At 51.3% G+C, this 20,485-nt stretch overlaps 1 protein-coding gene across 1 annotated transcript; it reads right to left on the bottom strand.

The window, feature by feature from the left end:
• Positions 1–582: 582 nt before the first annotated feature.
• On the bottom strand, positions 583–17,914 carry LOC135995010 (SUN domain-containing protein 3-like). The gene is made up of 7 exons (XM_065645973.1): positions 17,671–17,914; positions 7,948–8,066; positions 7,288–7,372; positions 6,783–6,898; positions 2,017–2,184; positions 1,421–1,513; positions 583–738 (listed from the first exon to the last, which is right to left on the bottom strand). Exons 1-7 carry the CDS (start codon positions 17,912–17,914, stop codon positions 583–585), a joined length of 981 nt encoding a protein of 326 aa, XP_065502045.1.
• Between the last annotated feature and the right edge of the window lie 2,571 nt (positions 17,915–20,485).

Below are 20,485 nucleotides of genomic sequence, written 5' to 3'. Positions count from 1 at the left end.
TGTCTTGGGCTTGGGGAACTCAGGGTGAAAAGGAAAGACAGAATTCTGTAGTTATAGCATCTCCTGAGTGTCCTGAGATTACTTTTCTAATCACTCTGTAACGTTTCCTGGGCTATTAACTCGATATGTGCCCAGAAAGGCAAATGAGGCCATGAACTGATTTTCCAATTAAGGATTTCCCTCTTACAGAAAAACACACTTCTATTTTCTCACCGGCAACAGACTGAAAGATGGGAGCTGAAGCAGCATCTGCCTCTTGTGAAAACAGGTAGCAACAGATGGTTCCATTCAGTCGATCCTTAGTTGCATCCTGCACAGGAAAACTGTCCATTAATTTAACCTTTGGTGTACAGGCAGGGCCTTGCTGATGTTCCTGTGTAGGCAGCAAGTATGTGGATGTCAGGCTTTCTGCAGATTTGTGACTGAGTTTTCACGTTTCTTTTAATAAGGACAATCTTTCTGTGTACTCCTGAAGTCTCCCACAAGCTGGTGGGTCGAGAGAAGGATGGGGAGCTCCAGTTAGCTCAGGGAGGACCAGTCAGCATCACAGGCAAAGCAGACTGGAACTCGACTTGGTGAAAATTAATGGAATTTATTGACAGATGAAACTGGCCCCTCTCCCTTGTCTTTGGGGGGATCGCCATGCACCCTGAACCGATACAGGCAGGTGTAGTCTGGGTGGCCCCAGTTGCTCAGCACTTGCAGCCTGACGTAATTCACGACCCCAGGGAGCTCGTTCTGAAATGACAAGAAGAAATGAGTCACCTTTTCCTCTCTGGCACGTGACCACTCACAGAAGTGCCGCAGCAATGGCCTCATTCAACAGCTTCCTTCCAGCTGCCCCACGAGGGCTTTTGACCTGTCATGGTCAATCTGTTCTTATCCTGCTCTCCCTCATTGGGCCATCAGAAAGGCAAAGGAAGAAACAGCGATCAGATGCCTCAGCAAATACACTGGAAAGTTCTCACCTGCTTTGGGGCACAGGTTCCACAGTCAGAAGACCCAGTGGTGCTGTTAGTATAATGTCTCATTGCCTTCCCTAGAAAGCCAGGGAAACAGAATGGCCTCCCTCTTACTACTCACTGCCAGCACCAACAGAATCCTCAGGAAGCCCAGGATTTCTGGTCTTTAAGTGGCAGAACAGCCGTTGTGCATCTTATGGGACGTGGCCACTTGTGTGCACTTCGGCTCCAGACAGTCAAGCTGATTCCAGCTTCAACTGTGGTGCTTCTGAGCACTGAAATTTAAACCCAAAATGAAACAGAAGACTGGCACTCAAGGAATTTGAAGCAGAAGAAAGGCCAGTGTGGCACATGCTCAAGGACAGGGCTGCCTGTAGCCCTATGGCAGGGAAGCCTCTTCCCATCCAGCTGCATTTCTCCGCCTGTCCTACAGTTCTCCTCCCTCTTTGTCCCCATACCTTCAGCTGGAAGGTCTGACTGGGATTCAGCGCTGCCAGGAAAGTGAACTGTCCCAGGAACGTTCCCTGCTCCTCGTGTTCTTCCTTGAAGCCCTACAGAAAGACGGGGTGGAGAAAAAAAGAGCGGCTGGTGCACCACGGGAAGACAGAACTTACTTAAGTTGGTGAGGTACAGGGGTATTTCAGCTATGCAGTCCAAGGATGATGAGCACAATGAAAAGATGAGAAGCTGCAGGTGGGCAGCATGCCACACTTGCCTACTCAATGAGTCCAAGCTGCCAGTCAGAAAAGGAGCAGACGCTCCCAGTGGGAGGGAGGTAACCTGAAGATCACAAATGCCCACTGCGGTTGGAAGCCAAGAAGGTCCAGCTCCTTTTCCCTGTGGCTCCTAAAGTAGCATCTTGCCCCAGAAGCTTCTTTTTGGGTGGTACATTGAATAAAACAGGAATACAATGGGAAGAGAGTGACTCCAAAGAGGCTGTTTCTTCTGAGAGCCAGGAGGAAGCTTCAGGCCACTGGACTCTTTGACCCATCTTCATCCCCTGCTTAGAAATGCTGTGCAACCCCTTGCCCTCCATCCCAGAGAAATCACTTACATAGACAGCAAAGTCCTTTGGAGCTCCAGAGCTACTTTCTCCATGGAACGCTGTCCCTGAGACATGGTCCATGGTGACTGCCCTGGGAATGACTGGCACAGACAGCTTGATGAAGACGTGTCCCTGACTTCCTGGGAAGGGCCTGCAGTTTCCAGGCTGATTTTGTGGCTGAAAGGACAAGAAGAAACTGCATTGACATGGAGAAGGTTGCCCTGGCTCTCATTCCTCTGAGCAGTCGTCGAGATCAGCTGATCGGGACCAGCTCGGCCGGAGCCGTCAGAGCGATCTCGAGGTAAGGAGAAGCGTGGGGGTGGTTTCGGTTTCGGGACCCGGCAGCCCCTGGCAGCCCTTGCGAGAGCAGCTGACGTGGCGTGGGCGTTACCACGGTGACGGCGATCACACCCCCGCCCCTCGCCTTGAAAAAGCTTCAGGGAGGGCAGCGACGTGTCGCTGCCCACCAGGCGCTGGGAGAGGGAACCAGCTGTGACGCGGGTGAGTATCACCCACCCTGTGCTGCAGCGGCAGGTGGAGTAGCTCGTGCAGTAGGGTGCAGAGACTATCACTCCTCGCTTGTTAGACCCTCTCACCTACTGCCAGTGTCCCTGACTGTTGCCAACCATGGTCTCCTCCAGGAAGAGGGCTTGCCTAAAGAAGACTGTGTCGACTCAGACGGAGCTACTGCCTCGAACTGTGGCTGTCCAGGTGTCCGGCTGCAGGGAGTGCCAGAGCCTGCTGCTGCCAGGGGAGGGAGGCAGCATTCAGCCTGTGTGAGGTGCGAGCAGGTGCAAAATCTGCTTGGCATGGTTGCAAAACTTAAGGAGGAGATTGAGACACTGAGGTCCATCAGGGAGTGTGAAAGGGAGATCGACTGGTGGAGTAACTCCCTGGCGTGCCAGGCAGAAAGGCCCCAAGGGGGAACCCCTCAAAAGGTGATGGACCCCCTGCCCTGTCGGGCAGAGAGGAAAGATCTGAGAGAGCCCCTGCCCTGTCGCTGTCGGGCAGAAGTAGGAGGCCAAACAGCTGAGGAGGGTTGGAAGCAAGTTCCAGTTAGGCATCGCGGGCAACCCCCCTCCCTACCTGCTTCGCTTCCCCGGGTGCCCCTCCATAATAGGTTTGAGGCCCTGGATATTGAAGAAGATGTAGGTGGGGACGTGATGCAAGGGCCACCTACGAGGTCACATAGGAAGAGGCGATTGACTCCATGCCTCAAGACTGCCTCCGATAAAAAAGAAAGAAGGGTAATTGTGGTAGGCAATTCCCTTCTGAGAGGGACGGAGGGCCCAATATGCAGAGCTGACCCTCAGCATCGGGAAGTTTGTAGCCTACCTGGAGCTCGGATCAGGGACATTGCCAGGGTGCTCCCCAAACTGGTGCGCCCAACAGACTATTACCCCCTACTGATCTTCCAGACAGATGGGGAGGAAGCGGCATCCCGTAGTCTGAGGGAAATGAAGAAAGACTTCAAGGCCTTGGGACGAATGGTGAAAGAGTCTGGGGCTCAAGTTATCTTCTCTTCTCTCTTTCCATTTTTGGGTGATGATGTGGGATGGAATAGAAAAATTAAGTCCGTAAATGATTGGCTTTGGGACTGGTGCTACAGGCAGGGCTTTGGGTTCTTTGATAACGGCTGGTTTTATAAGACACCAGTCCGGTCAGTGATATGTGGGAAAGGTTTATCCCACAGGGGTAAAAGGATGCTGGGACAGGAATTAGCAGGGCTCATTTGCAGGGCTTTAAACTAGATTTGAAGGGGGATGGGGTTGTAGCTGGGCTTGCATCAGTGGGGCAGCATGCTGGAATCCATAAAGACCGGGAGGACCCTCAGGCCCCTAGGGTGAAATCGGTGTACTCAGCTCGCTCCCTGAAATGCCTGTACACCAATGCGCGCAGCATGGGGAATAAGCAGGAGGAGTTAGAAACCTGCGTTCGGTCAGGAGATTATGATCTGGTGGCATTAACAGAGACATGGTGGGACAGCTCACATGACTGGAATGTGGTCATGGATGGCTATGTCCTTTTCAGGAAAGACAGGCCAGCCAAGCGTGGTGGTGGAGTTGCTCTTTATGTGAGAGAGCAACTACAATGTATAGAGTACTGTCCAGGTGCGGTTGAGGAACAAGTTGAGAGTCTGTGGGTAAGAATTAAGGGGCAGGCTGGCAGGGGTGACACTGTTGTGGGAGTCTATTACAGGCCACCAGATCAGAGTGAGGATGTTGATGAGGCCTTCTACGGGCAGCTGAGCATGGCCTCACAGTCACAGGCACCGGTTGTTATGGGGGATTTTAACTACCCTGATGTTTGCTGGAAGGACTACTCAGCCAGCCAGCCTCAGTCTAGGAGGTTCCTCCAGTGCATTGACGATAACTTTCTGATGCAAATGGTGGAGGAGCCGACTAGGAGAGGTGCGCTGCTGGATCTCGTCCTCGCTAACAAGGAGGGTCTGGTTGAAGCAGTAAAGGTGGGGGGCTGCCTTGGTTGCAGTGACCATGAGATAGTGGAGTTCAGAATCTCCTGTGGTGGGAGCAGAATACCGAGCAGAATTGCAACCCTGGACTTCAGCAGGGCTGACTTTGGCCTTTTCAAACAATTGCTGGAGGAAATCCCGTGGGCAAGGCTGCTTGAAGGTAAAGGGGCCCAAGATAGTTGCTTATCATTCAGGGACTGCTTCTACCAAGCTCAAGATCAGTGCATCCCGACGCGCAGGAAGTCAAGGAGGGGAGCCAGGAGACCTGCATGGTTAAACAGGGAACTGCTGGGCAAACTCAAGTGGAAGAGGAGGGTTTACAAATCATGGAAGGAGGGGCTGGCCACTTGGGAAGAATATAAGGCTGTTGTCAGAGGATGTAGGGAGGCAACTAGGAAAGCTAAGGCCTCCTTAGAGTTAAACCTGGCGAGAGGGGTCAAGGACAACAGGAAGAGCTTCTTCAAATACATGGCAGATAAATCTAACACCAGAGGCAATGTAGGCCCACTGATGAATGGGGTGGGTGCCCTGGTGACAGAAGATACAGAGAAGGCAGAATTACTGAATGCCTTCTTTGTCTCTGTCTACTCTGCCGGAGGCTGTCCTGAGGAGCCCTGTACCCTTGAGGCCCCAGAGGAAGGCAGGGCAATGGAGGAGTTTGCCTCAGTTGATGAGGACTGGGTTAGGGACCAGTTAAGCAATCTGGACATCCATAAATCCATGGGTCCAGATGGGATGCACCCGCGGGTGCTGAGGGAGCTGGCTGAAGTCATTGCTGGACCGCTCTCCATCATCTTTGCCAAGTCTTGGGAAACGGGAGAGGTGCCTGAGGACTGGAGGAAAGCAAATGTCACTCCGGTCTTCAAAAAGGGCAAGAAGGAGGACCCGGGCAACTACAGACGGGTCAGCCTCACCTCCATCCCTGGGAAAGTGATGGAAAACCTTATCCTTGGTGCCATCTTAAGACATATCAAGGATAAGAGGGTCATCAGGGACAGTCAACATGGCTTCACCAAGGGGAAGTCGTGTTTGACCAACCTCATAGCCTTTTATGAAGACGTAACAAGGTGGATTGATGATGGCAGAGCAGTGGATGTGGTCTACCTTGACTTCAGCAAAGCATTTGACACCGTCTCCCACAGCATCCTCACGGCAAAACTGAGGAAGTGTGGACTGGATGATCGGGTAGTGAGGTGGACTGCAAACTGGCTGAAAGAGAGAAGCCAGAGAGTCGTGATCAATGGAGCAGAGTCTGGTTGGAGGCCTGTATCTAGTGGAGTGCCTCAAGGGTCAGTTCTGGGACCAATACTATTCAATATATTCATCAATGACTTGGATGAGGGAATTGAGTGTACTATCAGCAAGTTTGCTGATGACACCAAACTGGGAGGAGTGGCTGACACGCCAGAGGGCTGTGCTGCCATCCAGCGAGATCTGGATAGGCTAGAGAGTTGGGTGGAGAAAAATTTAATGAAATATAACAAGGGAAAATGTAGAGTCTTGCATCTGGGCAGGAACAACCCCAGGTTCCAGTACAGGTTGGGGAATGACCTATTAGAGAGCAGTGTAGGGGAAAGGGACCTGGGGATCCTGGTGGACAGCAGGATGACCATGAGCCAGCACTGTGCCCTTGTGGCCAAGAAGGCCAATGGCATCCTGGGGTGTATTAGAAGGGGGGTGGTTAGTAGGTCGAGAGAGGTTCTCCTTCCCTGCTACTCTGCCCTGGTGAGACCTCATCTGGAATATTGTGTCCAGTTCTGGGCCCCTCAGTTCAAGAAGGATAGGGAACTGCTGGAGAGAGTCCAGCGCAGGGCCACAAAGGTGATTAAGGGAGTGAAGCATCTCCCTTATGAGGAAAGGCTGAGGGAGCTGGGCCTCTTTAGCTTGGAGAAGAGGAGACTGAGGGGTGACCTCATCAATGTTTATAAATATATAAAGGGTGGGTGTCACGAGGATGGAGACAGGCTCTTCTCGGTGACAACCAACAGTAAGACAAGGGGTAATGGGTTCAAGCTGGAACACAAGAGGTTCCACTTAAATTTGAGAAGAAACTTCTTCTCAGTGAGGGAGACAGAACACTGGAACAGGCTTCCCAGGGGGGTTGTGGATTCTCCTTCTCTGGAGACATTCAAAACCCGCCTGGACGCCTTCCTGTGTAACCTCACCTAGGTGTTCCTGCCCTGGCAGGGGGATTGGACTAGATGATCTTTCGAGGTCCCTTCCAATCCCTAACATTCTGTGATTCTGCGATTCTGTGATTCATTCTTCCGACCTTTGTTTTACTGCTTCTTGGTGCTCCTACCTCCAGAATAAGCTCAGGGGACCTCATGTAATCCGCCACTGGCAGGGAATACAGGAAGACTTTGGTTTTGGCATTCCGGAGGGATGGAGAAGTCCTGGAATGAATGACAGCAGCCCCTGGAAAATAAAATGTGAGCAACATCATCAAGCAGTGTCAGGAGGAATATTGCACTGTTGACTTGAAAAAGGCTTCTCAGTTGTCATCCATGTCCTACAGTGAGTTCCCCTCTTTCTTACTGTCAGGACCCCTCTGGAACACACAGCAGGGAGTCATCAAACTGTTGTAAGGGGCCGTGGAAAAAGACAAGAATGTGAACCAGGCTTTCTGTGCTTCCCATGGGGTCTGGCCCGTTACAGGCTCTGTCAGTGGGGTCACTCTTAGGACACGAGGTGACCCTTGACTTCTCGCCCCTTCTCTCCTGCTGCTGGGCACGTTCCAATGCCCATCTTGTCAATCTGGACAGGAAGCACTTTGGATCTGGTTTGTATGTACAACATCACGGCACCTGCTGATTTGAGGGCGTAATCTGGCATTGGGACCTGGATTTCTTCCAGCATCTCCAGGGCTTGACTGATGATGTCCTGAACAGCCTGGGAAGGAACACAAAGTAGAGCGCCTGTTGGAAGGAAAAGGAACAGGGAAGCAGCTCCCCATGCAAGGCCAGCCAAGGTGAACGGGGACAAGGCCCATTTCAGATGGAAGGAACGTCCAAATTGTCTGGAAGCCTCTCAGGTTTGCTCTGCTGTGATTGATGGGATCAGAAAGGGGGGTCTGCTCACTCCAGTGCTCTGAATGCTGGAGCTGCGGGAAGGGGCTTTTCCTGTGGAGAGGCCCCAGGCCAGGCAGCACGGACAGACAAGCCTTCTGGGCATGAGATAGGACTGGCTTAACTCTGGACCTCCGTGACCATTCTTTCTTTCCAGTCCTCCCTTGAGGAGGACCTGAGATCTGGACGCAGAGGAAGGTACGACTCAGACAGCTGTCATTCCCGTCAGGGCTCTCTCTTCCCCATAAGGAAGTGTGGAGCAACAGGAAAAGGAAACGTGGCCATGACAGCTCTTGTTCCAGCAGCGCCAGCCTGTTGGCTGTGACAGGGAATGGAGTAGGATACGTGCCGGAGGGAGGATAAAACCCATGAGTAGATTCTTCTGTCTTGTGCCCTTACCTGTCCGGTAAAGCCTGGCAGCTTTGCCTGCTTCACACCTTCCTGGAGAGCCCACTCGGCCACATCCTTTGTGCTCCAGCGCAGATGATAAAGCTGTTCCTGGAGCTTACGGAGCTGGTCTGGCAGGGACAGGGTTTCACTCAGGTCTCCTAACTCTGCTGTGGTGCTCTAGTGGCTTTCTGTGCCAAGCCGTCCCACGTGGTAAACACCTGTGGGACACACATCAGAGCTTAGAACTTGGTCTAAGGCTGGGTTATGCCTCGGGCTGCTCACTCCCCTTTCTGTGTCTCTCTCAAGTGCCATAGTTGTCTCTCCTCTTGTTGCCTGTGACAGTGGCCATCATGGCATATGAGCTCCGCAAGAGATGGATGTTCCCTGCCCTGGAATCTGCTCTTTGTCCTGGAGCAGATTCTCAATCCCCTGGGGCAGGAGAGCTCAGCCACGGCCTCTCCCTCAGCTGAAGAGAACTGGCTTAGCCCTCCTGGGGAAGGCAAGTCACTCCTTCCTCACCCCCACACCCGTCCTGCTGAAGCAGGGACTGGCACAGCTTTGTTGGGTACTTTCTGCTCTTAGCTCAACTCCTCTGGTCACAGCGGGGGAAGTGGAACAGGGCAGGATGGAGCCTCGAGTACCTCCTAAAGCACCATCCTCAGTTCGGAGCTCTGCAGATACTCACCGAAAGAGAACAGACCAAAAAGCAGCACGAGCATCATTGCCTTCAGCACCTTCATCTTCCTGCAGAGCAGCAAGAAGGAAAAGGCTGGTGAAGCTGGCGGTTCCCGTGCAGATCAGCAGCGGACTGGAGAGCAGCAGCGGGGACTGCAGCCCTTGAGCCTGGCGTTCCTGGCGTGTGCATTGGCTTGGTCCTGCACCAGCTCGAGTCACTGCTGGAGTTGTCACCAGCTGCACCAGTGGGGGATTTGTCATGGCAGGGATTGTTTCGTTATTGACAAAGGGCTCAAGATTGACTCGGGACGAAGAGCAGGAGTTGCAGCAAGAGCTGTGGCCACACTGCACGTCTGTGGGGCTGGAGAGGGATTCCTTGGAAATGGAAGGGGCACAACAAACGCCTGTTTCTCCAGCCCACCATCCGATCGGCACTTGTGCTGGTCCTGTTCTCCGCCCTCCCAAGAGAAGGTTCAGCCTGTGCCCCTACAGTAAAACAGCTGCCAGGCAGGGGGTGTGTGTCTCCCCTCTCACAGCGTTTCTTTAGCAGCTGGGTTATCTCTGGCCCTTCTCTTGGCACAACTGCAGAGAAATGCAGACTGGGGAAAGAGGGAGGAAGGGCTGAATGTCAATGCATGCTGGAAAGCAACGGGCAACCAGGGAAGCGCCAAAGAAACACTCTGGTGGCTGGGCCCTGCTGCCCCGAGCCTGATCTGCCAAGACGCAGCACACACTGCTCTGCAAGGTGGAAATTCCTCCTGCCTGTTCCAGGAGGCTCTCAGAAGGCTCACAGCGTACAATTCATCAGGAATAAACAATTCCCTTTTGTGGTCCTAGAATTCTCCTTGCAACCCTCAGAGATCTTGAGCCCCTTTCCTAAGGTAGAGCTTTGGTGAGGAACTACCCAGGTTTCCGAAGGAAATCTCCTCTGTCAGGAACACAAGTCAAATCCACGGCCAACAGAGGACATGCTGGTGTCCTTCTGGTCCCAGTGGAGAGGAAAACCAAGCAGGCTCAGGGACATAACCCACCCTGCAGAGCACAATACAGGACTGAGCTGAGCTCTCACAATTACTATGGCAGGCTGTATCTGGGCCACCCCCCTGGGACTCTCTCCGTGTGATCCAAAATGGACCTGTCCCTCATTCTGCAGAGATCAAAGGCTTTCTGGGCCTCACCCTTGCGTTCATGAAGAGACTGAAAGGCGGCTGCTGCCTTCCACCAGCTCCAGACCAAGCTCTCAGGCTGCCCTCGTGTTCCTCTCCTGTCCACCCTCCACCCACCCCAGCTGATGAGGTGGAAAACACACCTGGGCAAAGGGGAGGAGGATTTTTCAAACATACCCTTTGAGATCCTTAACTTTCTCTGTCCGTTTCTTGGTACTTGCTGAGGTGCAGGTAACAAGCATCTTGCTTGCTCAGGAGTGAGCCAAAAACTCTGCGATCTCTGTTCCCTCAAGATCCAGAGTGACAAAGGCGCAGGGAGACCTCTGGTCTTATACCCTGCTGTGCCCACCTCAGCGCTGATGCTGCTTTGTGACATCAACAGCAGTGGGTGATGCCACAATGGAAAAGGCTGCACCACGTTTGGAGGCAAAGTCCAACCTGACAGGTGCGGGTTTTGCAGTCCTCTCTGCAAGGGAAGGAATCCTTCACCATAGAAAGATGGGAAAGGTACAGGAACATGTTACTTTCAGAAAATAGACTCTGTTAACCACTCTTCCTCTTGCTTACCCAAGTTCAGATGGTGTTAGAAAACAGCCACAAAAAAAGCAAGATTCTTATTTTACGGACCACATTAATTTATCAGGACTTATTGAGAGGGCTTTAAACTAGATTTGAAGGGGGAGGGTACAAAACCAGATGTGGCAGAGGCACAGCCAAGGGCGACATGCTGGCATCTGAGGGTAGTGCTAATGATGCCCTTTGGTCTGCCAACCCAGTGCAATCAATGGCCCAGCTGAAGTGCATCTGTACGAATGCACGCAGCACGGGAAACAAACAGGAGGAGCTGGAAAGCCCTTATGAGGCAGAAAAACTATGATTTAATTGTCATCACAGAAACATGGTGGGATGACTCTCAAAACTGGAGCGCTGCAATGCATGGCTATAAACTCTTCAGAAGGGACAGGCGAGGAAGGAGAGGAGGTGGGGTAGCTATGTATGTTAGGGAGGGTTTTGATTGTTTGGAACTTTATGAAGGTGATGATAGGATTGAGTGTCTACGGGTAAGAATCAAGGGGAAGGGCAACAAGGTGGACATCCTAGGGGATGGTCTGTTACAGACCACCCAACCAGGATGAAGAGGCAGAAGAAATATTTTTCAGGCAGCTGGGAGAAGTCTTTCAATTGCCAGCCCTTGTTCTTATGAGGGACTTCAACCTACCAGATGTCTGCTGGAAGTACAACCCAGCAGAGAGGAAGCAGTCTAGGAGGCTCCTGGAGTGTATGGAACACAATTCCTGACACAGCTGGTCAGTGAGCCTACCAGGGAAGGAGCCCCACTGGATCTGTTGTTTGTCAATAGAGAAGGACTCATTGGAGGTCGCCTTGGCTGTAGTGATCATGAAATGATTGAGTTTACTATCCTTGGAGAAGGTAGAAGGGTGGTCAGCAGAACTGCTACTTTGGATTTCCGAAGGGCAGACTTGGATCTGTTTAGGAGGCTGGTTGGCAGAGTCCCTTGGGAGGCAGTTCTGAAGGACAAAGCAGTCCGGGAAGGCTGGTCTCTCTTCAAGAAGGTGATCTCAGAGGCGGAGAAGCAGCTGTCCCTGTGTGCCAGAAGGTGAGCCGGCGGGGAAGAAGGCCGGCCTGGCTGAATAGAGAGCTGGAGCTGGAACGTAGGAATAAAAAGAGAATTTATAACCATTGGAAGGAGTGGCAGGCTACTCAAGAGGAATACAAGCATGCAGTGAAGTTATGCAGGAGCAAATTAGAAGGGCCAAAGCCCAACTAGAGCTGGGCCTGGCAACTGCTGTAAAAGACAACAAGAAATGTTTCTTTAAATATATTAGGAAGAAGAGGAGGGCTAAGGAGAATCTCCATCCCATGATGGATGCAGAGGGAAAGATAGTGAGACAAGATGAGGGAAAGGCTGAGGTATTAAATACCTTCTTGCCTCAGTCTTTAATAGTCAGAACAGTTGTGCTCTAGGTACCCAGGCCCCTGAACCAGAAGACAGGGATTGGGAGCAGAATGAAACCCAAATAATCCAAGGGAAAATGGTTTGCGACCTGCTACACCACTTGGACACCCATGGGTCTATGGGGCCAGATGGGATACACCCAAGAGTGGTGAGGGAGCTGGTGGAGGTGATCACTGAGCCACTTTCAACAATTTAGCTGCAGTTCTGGCTAAGTGGGGAGGTCCCAGTTGACTGAAAGTTGGCAAATGTGACACCCATCTACAAGAAGGGCCAGAAGGAGAATCTGGGGAACTATGGATCTGTTAGGCTGCCCTCAAGAGGAACAAGAGATCAGGCCCAGTCAACAGGGGTTTATGAAAGGCAGGTCCTGATTGATCAACCTGATCTCTTTCCATGACAAGGTGACCCAACTAGTAGATGAGGAAAGGCTGTGGATGTTGTGTACTTAGACTTCAGTAAAGCCTTTGACACCGTATCCCACAGTATCTCCTGGAGAAGCTGCAGCTTATGGCCTGGATGGGTGTATCTGTGATGGGTAAAGATCTGGCTGGAGGGCTGGGCCCAAGAAGTTGTGGTGAACGGAGCCAAATCCAGTTGGCGGCCGGTCATGAGTGGTGTCCCCAGGGCTCAGAATTGGGGCCAGTTCTGTTTAATCTCTTTATCAATTATCTGGATGAGGGGATCGAGTGCACTCTCAGTAAGTTTGCAGATGACCCCAGTTGGGTGGGATTGTTTATCTGTTGGAGGGTGCGATGGCCATACAGAGGGATCTGGAGCTTCTGGTTCATTAAGCTGAGGCCAATTGTCTGAGATTTAACAAGGCCAAGTACCAGGTCCTGCATTTGGGTCATAACAAGCCCCTGCAACACTACAGGCTTGGAGAAGAGTGGCTGGAAAGCTGCCTGGTGGAAAAAGACCTGGAGATGTTGATCGACAGCAGTTGAACATGAGCCAGTGTGTGCCCAGGTGGCCAAAATGCCAATGGCCTCCTCGCATGCATCAAGAATAGTGTAGTGGGCAGAACTGGGGCAGCAATCATCCCCTTGTACTCAGCGCTGGTGAGGCCACAACTCGAATCCTCAGTTCAGTTTTGGGTTCCTCACTGTAGGAAAGACCTTGGGGTGCTGGAGAGAGTGCAGAGGAGGGGGACAAGGCTCTTGAGGGTCTGGAGCACAAGTCTTCTGAGCAGCAGCTGAGGGACCCCGGGGTGTTTAGCCTGGAGAAAAGGAGACTGAGGGGAGACCATTTTGCTCTCTACAACTATCTGAAAAGAGGTTGTAGCATGGAGTGTGTTGGTGTTCTCATGAGTAGCAAGTGATAGGATGAGAGGAAACGGCCTCAGGTTGTGCCAGAGAAGGTTCAGAATTGATATTAGGAAACATTTCCTCATGGAAAAGGTTGTGAAGCAGTGGAACAGGCTGTCTGGGGAAGTGGTTGAGTCACCATTCCTTGAGATGTCTAAAAGATGTATAGACGAGGTTCTCTGGGAAACGGTTTAGTGCTAGAGTTAGGTTATGACTGGACCCGATGATCTTATTGGTTTCTTCCAACTGAAATGATTCTATGATCCTATGATTCTATGTTTAAAGGGAGAAAAGGAAGCTGAGAGGAGACCTTATTGCTGTCTACAACTACGTGAAAGGAGGTTCCCATACGGTGGAGCTTTCCTTGGAGGTAGGAATCATAGAATCATAGAGAGTGTTGGAAGGGAGCTTGAAAGGTCATCTAGTCCAACCCCCCTGCCATGAGCAGGGACATCTTCAACCAGATCAGGTTGCTCAGAGCCCCATCCAGCCTGGCCTTGAATGTCTCCAGGGATGGAGTATCCACCACCTCTCTGGGCAGTGGTTGTGTTCCATCACCTGCATTGTAAAAAATGTCTTCTTCATGTCTGGCCTGAATCTCTCCTCTTCTAGTTCAAAACCATCAACCCTTGTCCTATCACAACATGCCCTACTAAAAAGTCTTTCCCCATCCTTCTTATCGGACTCTTTTAAGCACAGAAAGGTCGCAGTAATATTTCCTTGGAGCCGTGTCTTCTCCAGGCTGAACTGCACCAACTCTCCCAGCCTGTCCTCCCAGCAGAGCTGTTCCATCCCTCTGATCATCTTGGTGGCCCTGCTCTGGACCCTCTCCAACAGGTCCATGTCTTTCCTGTACTGAGGGCTCCAGAGCTGGATGCAGGACTCCAGGTGGGGTCTCACCAGAGTGAGGCAGAAGGGCAGAATCCCCTCCCTTGACCTGCTGGTCATGCTCCTTTGGATGCAGCCCAAGATGTTTGGCCTTCTGGGCTGCAAGTGCACATTGCTGGCTCCTGTCCAGTCTTTCACCCACCACTATCCCCAAGTCCTTCTTGTCAGGGCTGCTCTACATCCCTTCATCCCCCAGCCTGTACTGATAGCGGGGGTTGTCCCAATCCAGGTGCAAGACCTTGTGTTTGGCCTTGTTGAACCTCAGGAGACTCATGTGAACTCACTTCTCGAGCTTATCCAGGTCCCTCTGGATGACCTTCTGTCCCTCAGGCGAGTCAGCAACACCACTCAGTTTGGTAAAAATCTGCAAACTTGCTGAGGGTGCACTTGATCCCACTATGTCATTGATGAAGATATTAAACAGTACTGATCCCAGTATGGATCCCTGAGGGACACCACTTGTCATCAGTGGCCATCCAGACATTGTGCCATTGACCACTGCTCTCTGGGTGCAACCATTGAGACAGTTCCTCACCCAACGAACAGTCCAGCCATCAAATCCATATCTCTCCAATTCAGAGAGAAGGATGTTGTGAGGGACCATGTCAAAGGCTTTACGGAAGTCCAGATAGATATGATATCCATAGCCCTTCCTTTGTCCACTGAAGTAGTTACTCCACCGTAGAAGGCCACTAGGTTAGTCAGGCAGGACTTGCCCTTGGTGAAGCTGTGCTGGCTGTCTCAAATAACCTCCCTGTCCTCCTTGTGCCTTAGCACAGCTTCTAGGAGGATCTATTCCATGTTCTTCCCAGGCACAGGTCAGAGGCTGACAGGTCAGTAGTTTTCAGGGCCCTCCTTTCTACAGCAGAGAGAAACACTGACACACAGCGCAGCTTGGAACGTGGAGACTGGACATGAGGAGGAAGAAATGTCACTCAAAGGGTAGTGCTGTTGTACGAGAAATCATCCAGAAGGAGCATGACATCAGTCCACCACCTTGTGTTTCAAGGAACAGAGCATGAGAGTGGAGACACACCAGTCAATGTATGGAAATACCAGGGTGAGAGCAAGGGGAGGAAGCGAGATGGGTGTCTACAGCCTGCAGGGAAACAGAAGCAGCTGTGGGACAGTGTAGGACAACCTGTGGTGGAGATGGCAAAGGGCACTGGCAAGGCTGGATGTCGCCAAGAGAACCCAAGTCTTTGTCCCCTTGGTTATGGCAATCATCTCTGCCACCAAGGCCCATGAGGAGACATGTTGTCCTCAGGCACTGGGGGCACCGCATGGCCTCCTTGCACACCCCAGTATGGCTGGGAACTGTCACAGCATTGTCCTTCACTCAGCATCACACACCCCACATCCCTCTGCCCCAGGAAGAGCCCTGAGCAATGTGTGAGGGACAGGATCTGCCTTCCCAGGGGCTGAGGGTCAGGCCTTGGCCTCTCTGCTTCACCCAACAAAACCAGGGTTTTCTCAGCACCTCAGCTGCCTGCACATTACCCTTTGTTTATCTGCCATCATGGCCTCCAAATAGCTAACTGGAACGAGTCCCTGGGGAGGCTTTGCTGGTACTTGCCCTCAGTAGAACTCATTAATACTTCAAAGTACTTAGTACTTTTTTCTTCTGACTTCGCCTTCTGGAAAGGTTTGTGCAATCTCCTCTCAGCATCTGAGGTTCAAGGACTCAGCACCTGAGGTTCAAGGACTCAGCACCAAATGCACCATGGAGCTCATTACACTGAAGAAAGCTCTAAGAAACCATGTCTCTTCTTGAAATTTCCTCCTAGTCTTGTACAGTTAATTAGAGTGGTTTCCTAGTGTAGTTGCAGAGAATGATTTCAAAAACCTTCTAATAAAAATGAATTTTTTTTTTTAATTTTGTAAAGGATATGGTTTGGTTTTTTTTCAGTGTGGAGAAGAGGTGATTGCAGCATTATGTGATATTGACCCAGGGTCTCTCCTAAGGAGATCTGTGCTGGTTGGAGAAGCTGTCCCTTGAGGTCTGACACCATGTGGACAACCTTGCTCCTCACCTCCCCAACCCCATCATTTCTCTCATTGGCCACCTGGGACTTGCATCCCTTTTCCTTACACCAGACTTCTCCACTGCAGTCTGCAGCTGGATGTTCCAGCTCCTTTGCATCAGCTCCCACCTGCTCTCCTTAGAGACCTGGCTGCACACAGGCAAAGAGGCATTTCTCTTATTTTTGAACAAACACAATAAAACTGATCAAAAGAAAACACACTCCTCAACTGTATGCCAAGGACAGACTGCCACCATTGCAGTTCACCTTCTCCAAGGCATAACCATGCAAGAAATGATTTAGACAGAAAGGAAATTATAAAAGAAACACAATAAAAGAGTTGGCTAAAGACAGAATTAGACAGACTACTGAAACACAAGGAAGCTTTTAACTCCTTGAAGCTGAAAGCAGCAACTGGCTTGTTGACAAGTGTCTGAGTGATCGAAGAGTAAGAGAAAGGAAAATCCAGAGAGCAATTGCAAGTGCTTGTGTGCAGATCAGCTGCTGGAAATGGTACTTCAGGCATGGTCAGTTTAGTTAGGGCAGGAGGAAATACATGAAGGATGAGGGAGATCAGATGCACAGCCTAACAGAGAGAGTGCTGACAGGGCAAATCTTGTGGAAGATCAGTAGTTCTCCTCTTGCTCTTAATGCACATCCTGAAAAGTCTCATTTTGATGTCATGGATGAACACTGGTATTTAAAGTATTCAAAACAAAGAAAGGAGAATTACAACACCAACAATGTTTGATGCTTAAAGTTGCAAGAAGACATTTCCTTTACATCTTTCATTTGGTTTCTTTTTCCCTCAGTTTTTAAAAAAAATATTCTCTAGATTTCTATCATACCAAAGCATACAGCATTAAGAATGATAATCCTTGTGTCTTGCACAGAGTCGAAGGCACCAAAAAATCCACTGCCCTGGACTGTCAATGCCGTTTTTTACGCTTGGCACAGCGTGAGTCATGCTCGAAGCTGTTGGCCACTCTTGCCTGATGGAGGAAAGAAGGATAAAAAGGTTAATTGAACTGTTCTCTTTTTAGATGGTCATGTTGACAGTGATCTAAACAGATCTGTGTTATCTGTCTTTCTATGTGAGTATAAGGAAAAATAAATATTTATGTAGAGGTAAATGTATAGTAAAATGCATAGGTGCGTCCAGTTACTCAGCAAAATACATTTCCTACCAGCACTCTCAAAGGGAGAATCTTTCTTCTGAGAAATTTCTGTTTTGATACTGTCTTTGTCACTCCGTCCCCTGCCCCACTGGCCACTGGGACCAGGGTTCCCTCAGCTGCCTTCCTTGTGCTGACAATATCTTTGGAGAAGCCCTCCTGGGTGCCCTCCCCTTGCATGGCCATTTCAGCCACTGCTCAGCATTGGCTTTGCTGGCTCCATCCCTGCATCCCCAGGCCAGGTGTCTGTCCGTCTCCTGGGTAGCTTGTTTCTCTCCAGCCTCCCTGCACGTCCTTCTGCTGTTTGATCTCCTAAGTCAGGGAGTCCCTGTTCACCCATGCTGACCTCTTGCCAGGCCCTGCTCGACTCCCTGACCATCAGATTGGTTTCTTCCTGGGCTTTGAGGACATTGCCCCTGAAGAGAGACTCACAGCCTGTTTGTTCTCCAGGACAGCCAAAGCAGATCCTACAGTAACTGAAACCAGTTCTCCTGCAGTCCTACACTCTCGTCCTGCAGTTACCCTGCTTCTCCACCATCGCTTGGCCACTGCAGCCATGGCTGCTGTCATCCTTCAGATCCTCAGCCTGATCCACCTTGTCTGTCAGTGAGAGACCAGCCCTAGTCAGCTCGTCCAGTGTTCGTCTCAAAATGCTGTCTTCCACACCCTGCAGAAATCTCCTGGGTTGCTTGTGCCCAGCCCTGCTGCCCTCGCAGCAGACCAAGAGATCGTCCAACTTGCCATGTAGCCGAGGACCTGTGACCATGAAGCTTCCTCCAAGGCAAGGTTCTGTGCACGCCAGGCTCCCCTCTGCACAGAGCTCATCTCCACCTCCTCATTCACCTGCCTGCCTTCCTGAGGCACCCTACCCTCCATGGCTGCCCTCCCACCACTGAGCTGTCCCACCAGGGCCCTGCAGTCCCCATGGGGAGGACGTTGCTGCCTGCCCAGCAGAAACAACAGTGCTGGGTAGGAAAGAGGAGAGGCAGGTAAAGGGGCAGTGTCTGGGAGGTTGGCTGTGAGGTGACCCCTGGTGCCAAAAGAGGATGATGCAAGGTGAGGCATCATGGGAGGGAGGTAGATTTTGAAGTCACATCTTTGGAAACAACGCAACAGGGCGCATGGTGAGATAGGCCTAGTGATGTCACGTGGATGCTGAAAAACACACCCAGCAGTGCTGAGAGCTTGGGAGACAGGAGATGCAGGAGAAGGGGAAGATGACACGGCTGGAGGTGGGTTGTGATGCCAATTCTATTGCAGTTACCTGGGGTGGGTGTGGACAAAGCCAACATGTCCGGATTATTACTTGTGATGTCACCTCATGAGAGCAATGTGATTGGCCAGAGGTAGGCAGGTATCACGAGGTCATCAAGGACACCAGACAGGAAGGCTGCAGAAAGATGAGTGAGCCCCTGGTGAGGCCCTGCCCTGGGGTGAAACCACCTGTACGTGCCATGGGAAACTGTGGGATGTGCGTAAGAAGCTGAGGGATGTGAGAAGGGACCCAGCAGTATGGGCAGCTCCAGGTGTGCCAGCTGGGCCTCACAGGTGGCTGCAGATGTGACCAGGTTGGCCAAACTGCACAGAGGGGAGCACTGGGGACTGTCTGGGCAGTCAAGACTTGCAAGGCCATCAGTGCCTGGGGGAGCCACCAGTGATGCCACTGAAGTCCCAGAGGACCAAGGCAATGGAATCCAAAGTATCAAATTTGAGTGCAAGTGGAGAAAACCTGAGCCCATTGGGGAAAAAGTAACTGATAATGGCTATGAATTGTGAGGAGACCGGGGCAGAGAAAGGGAGGGATCAAGGTGGATCATGGAAGAAGCAGCCTGCGGAAGAGTGGGGAGGAGAGGCATTCAAGGGACCAGCTGCCCTTGGGGAGGTGGCTGGTCAGTGCTGGTCTGGCCAAACCCCCTGCCTGATCACCATGATCTATCCTGCTTATTAGACTGGTTTTAGCTGGGGTAGAGTTAATTATCTTCATAGAAACTTGTATGGGGCTGTATTTTAAATCTGTGATGGAAACAGTGTTGATCACACCCCAATGTTTCAGTCATTGCTGAGAAGTGCTTGCACAGAGTCAATGACTTTTCTGTAGCCTGGGGGTGCCCAAGAAATTGAGAGGAGACACAGCTGAGACAGCTGACCCCAGCTGACCAAAGGGGTCTTCTGTACCATATGAAGTCAAGCTCATCAGTAACATCTGGGAGAAGAAGGAAGGAGAGAACTTTCAGAGTGATGGCGTCTTCCCTAGTAACTGCTATGTGTGATGGAGCCCTGATTTTCTGGAGATAGCTGAACACCCACCTGCCAACGCAAAACAGGGGATAAATCCTTATTTTTCTTTGATTGCACAGACAGCTTTTACTTTACCTATTAAACTGTCTTTATCTCAACCACGAGTTTTCTTTTACTTTTCTGATCCTCCCCTCATCCTGCCACACCAGCTGTGTGGTGTTGAGATGATGCCAGGGTTAAACTACAATATTTCTTAAGCACCACTCCTGGCTATTTGCTGTGTGAGTGGGCTCACTGTTGTGTGTGTGTTTGGGTGTAAATGTATGCACACACTATCTGGGTCAGTTCTAAGTGAGGCTAGCAAGGAGGAGGAGGACCCCAGGATCTGGAGAAACCCAGGGTTGGAATGTGCAAGTGGGTAATATCTCTGAGTCTGGCCTGGCCCAAATCCCAGGTCCACACTGGAGGGACCACAGGAGTGTGTGAAACTGCAAGTAAGTTCTATCTGGGATGTATAGACCACTTGTGCAACCTTCACACCAGATCAGTCTGAGAGGAGGAACAGGACAGGGTCAGTACTGTTGCTCATGGTTGTGTAAGTGCTGCTGTTGGTGTGGTGGCTTTGAAGGTGCTGTTGCCTGTTGGAGTTGGTCTGTGTCAGATTGTCTGTGTACACCTTTGTTTCCCTGCAGATACCTGCATTTAGTGCTTTCCCTTTGCTCGACTCCACCTTGGGCGATGTCTCACTCTGTGGGGTCCTGTCACTGCCCACCTCAGGGACACCTGGTCCATGTGTACCTCATGGGCTCTCTGGGCCGCTCCTGAGTCCTCTCCTGGAGGATTGTCCTCTGCCCCATCATGCACTGGGACAGTGCATATCTCAGTGACCATTCACCATCTCCACTGTCAACAGACAACAAGGGATATGTCCTGCTGCGTCCTGCTGTTGCCCTTGGCCATGGATCCAGCAAAGCAGCAGCCCCGATTCACGGGTGTCAGAGAGGGAGCAACCACTGAGGTGCCCACAGGCAGCCCCAAGGCCACCAGGGCTGCTCCTCCATGAGGCAGCATTTGCCTTCTGGATCCTCCTGCATCCTAG

This window comes from Caloenas nicobarica, chromosome 15 (genome assembly GCF_036013445.1).
Source record: "Caloenas nicobarica isolate bCalNic1 chromosome 15, bCalNic1.hap1, whole genome shotgun sequence".
Lineage (NCBI taxonomy): Eukaryota > Metazoa > Chordata > Aves > Columbiformes > Columbidae > Caloenas > Caloenas nicobarica.
The sequence above is the reverse complement of the archived record's forward strand: the minus strand, read 5'-3'. Positions and strand labels throughout refer to the sequence as shown.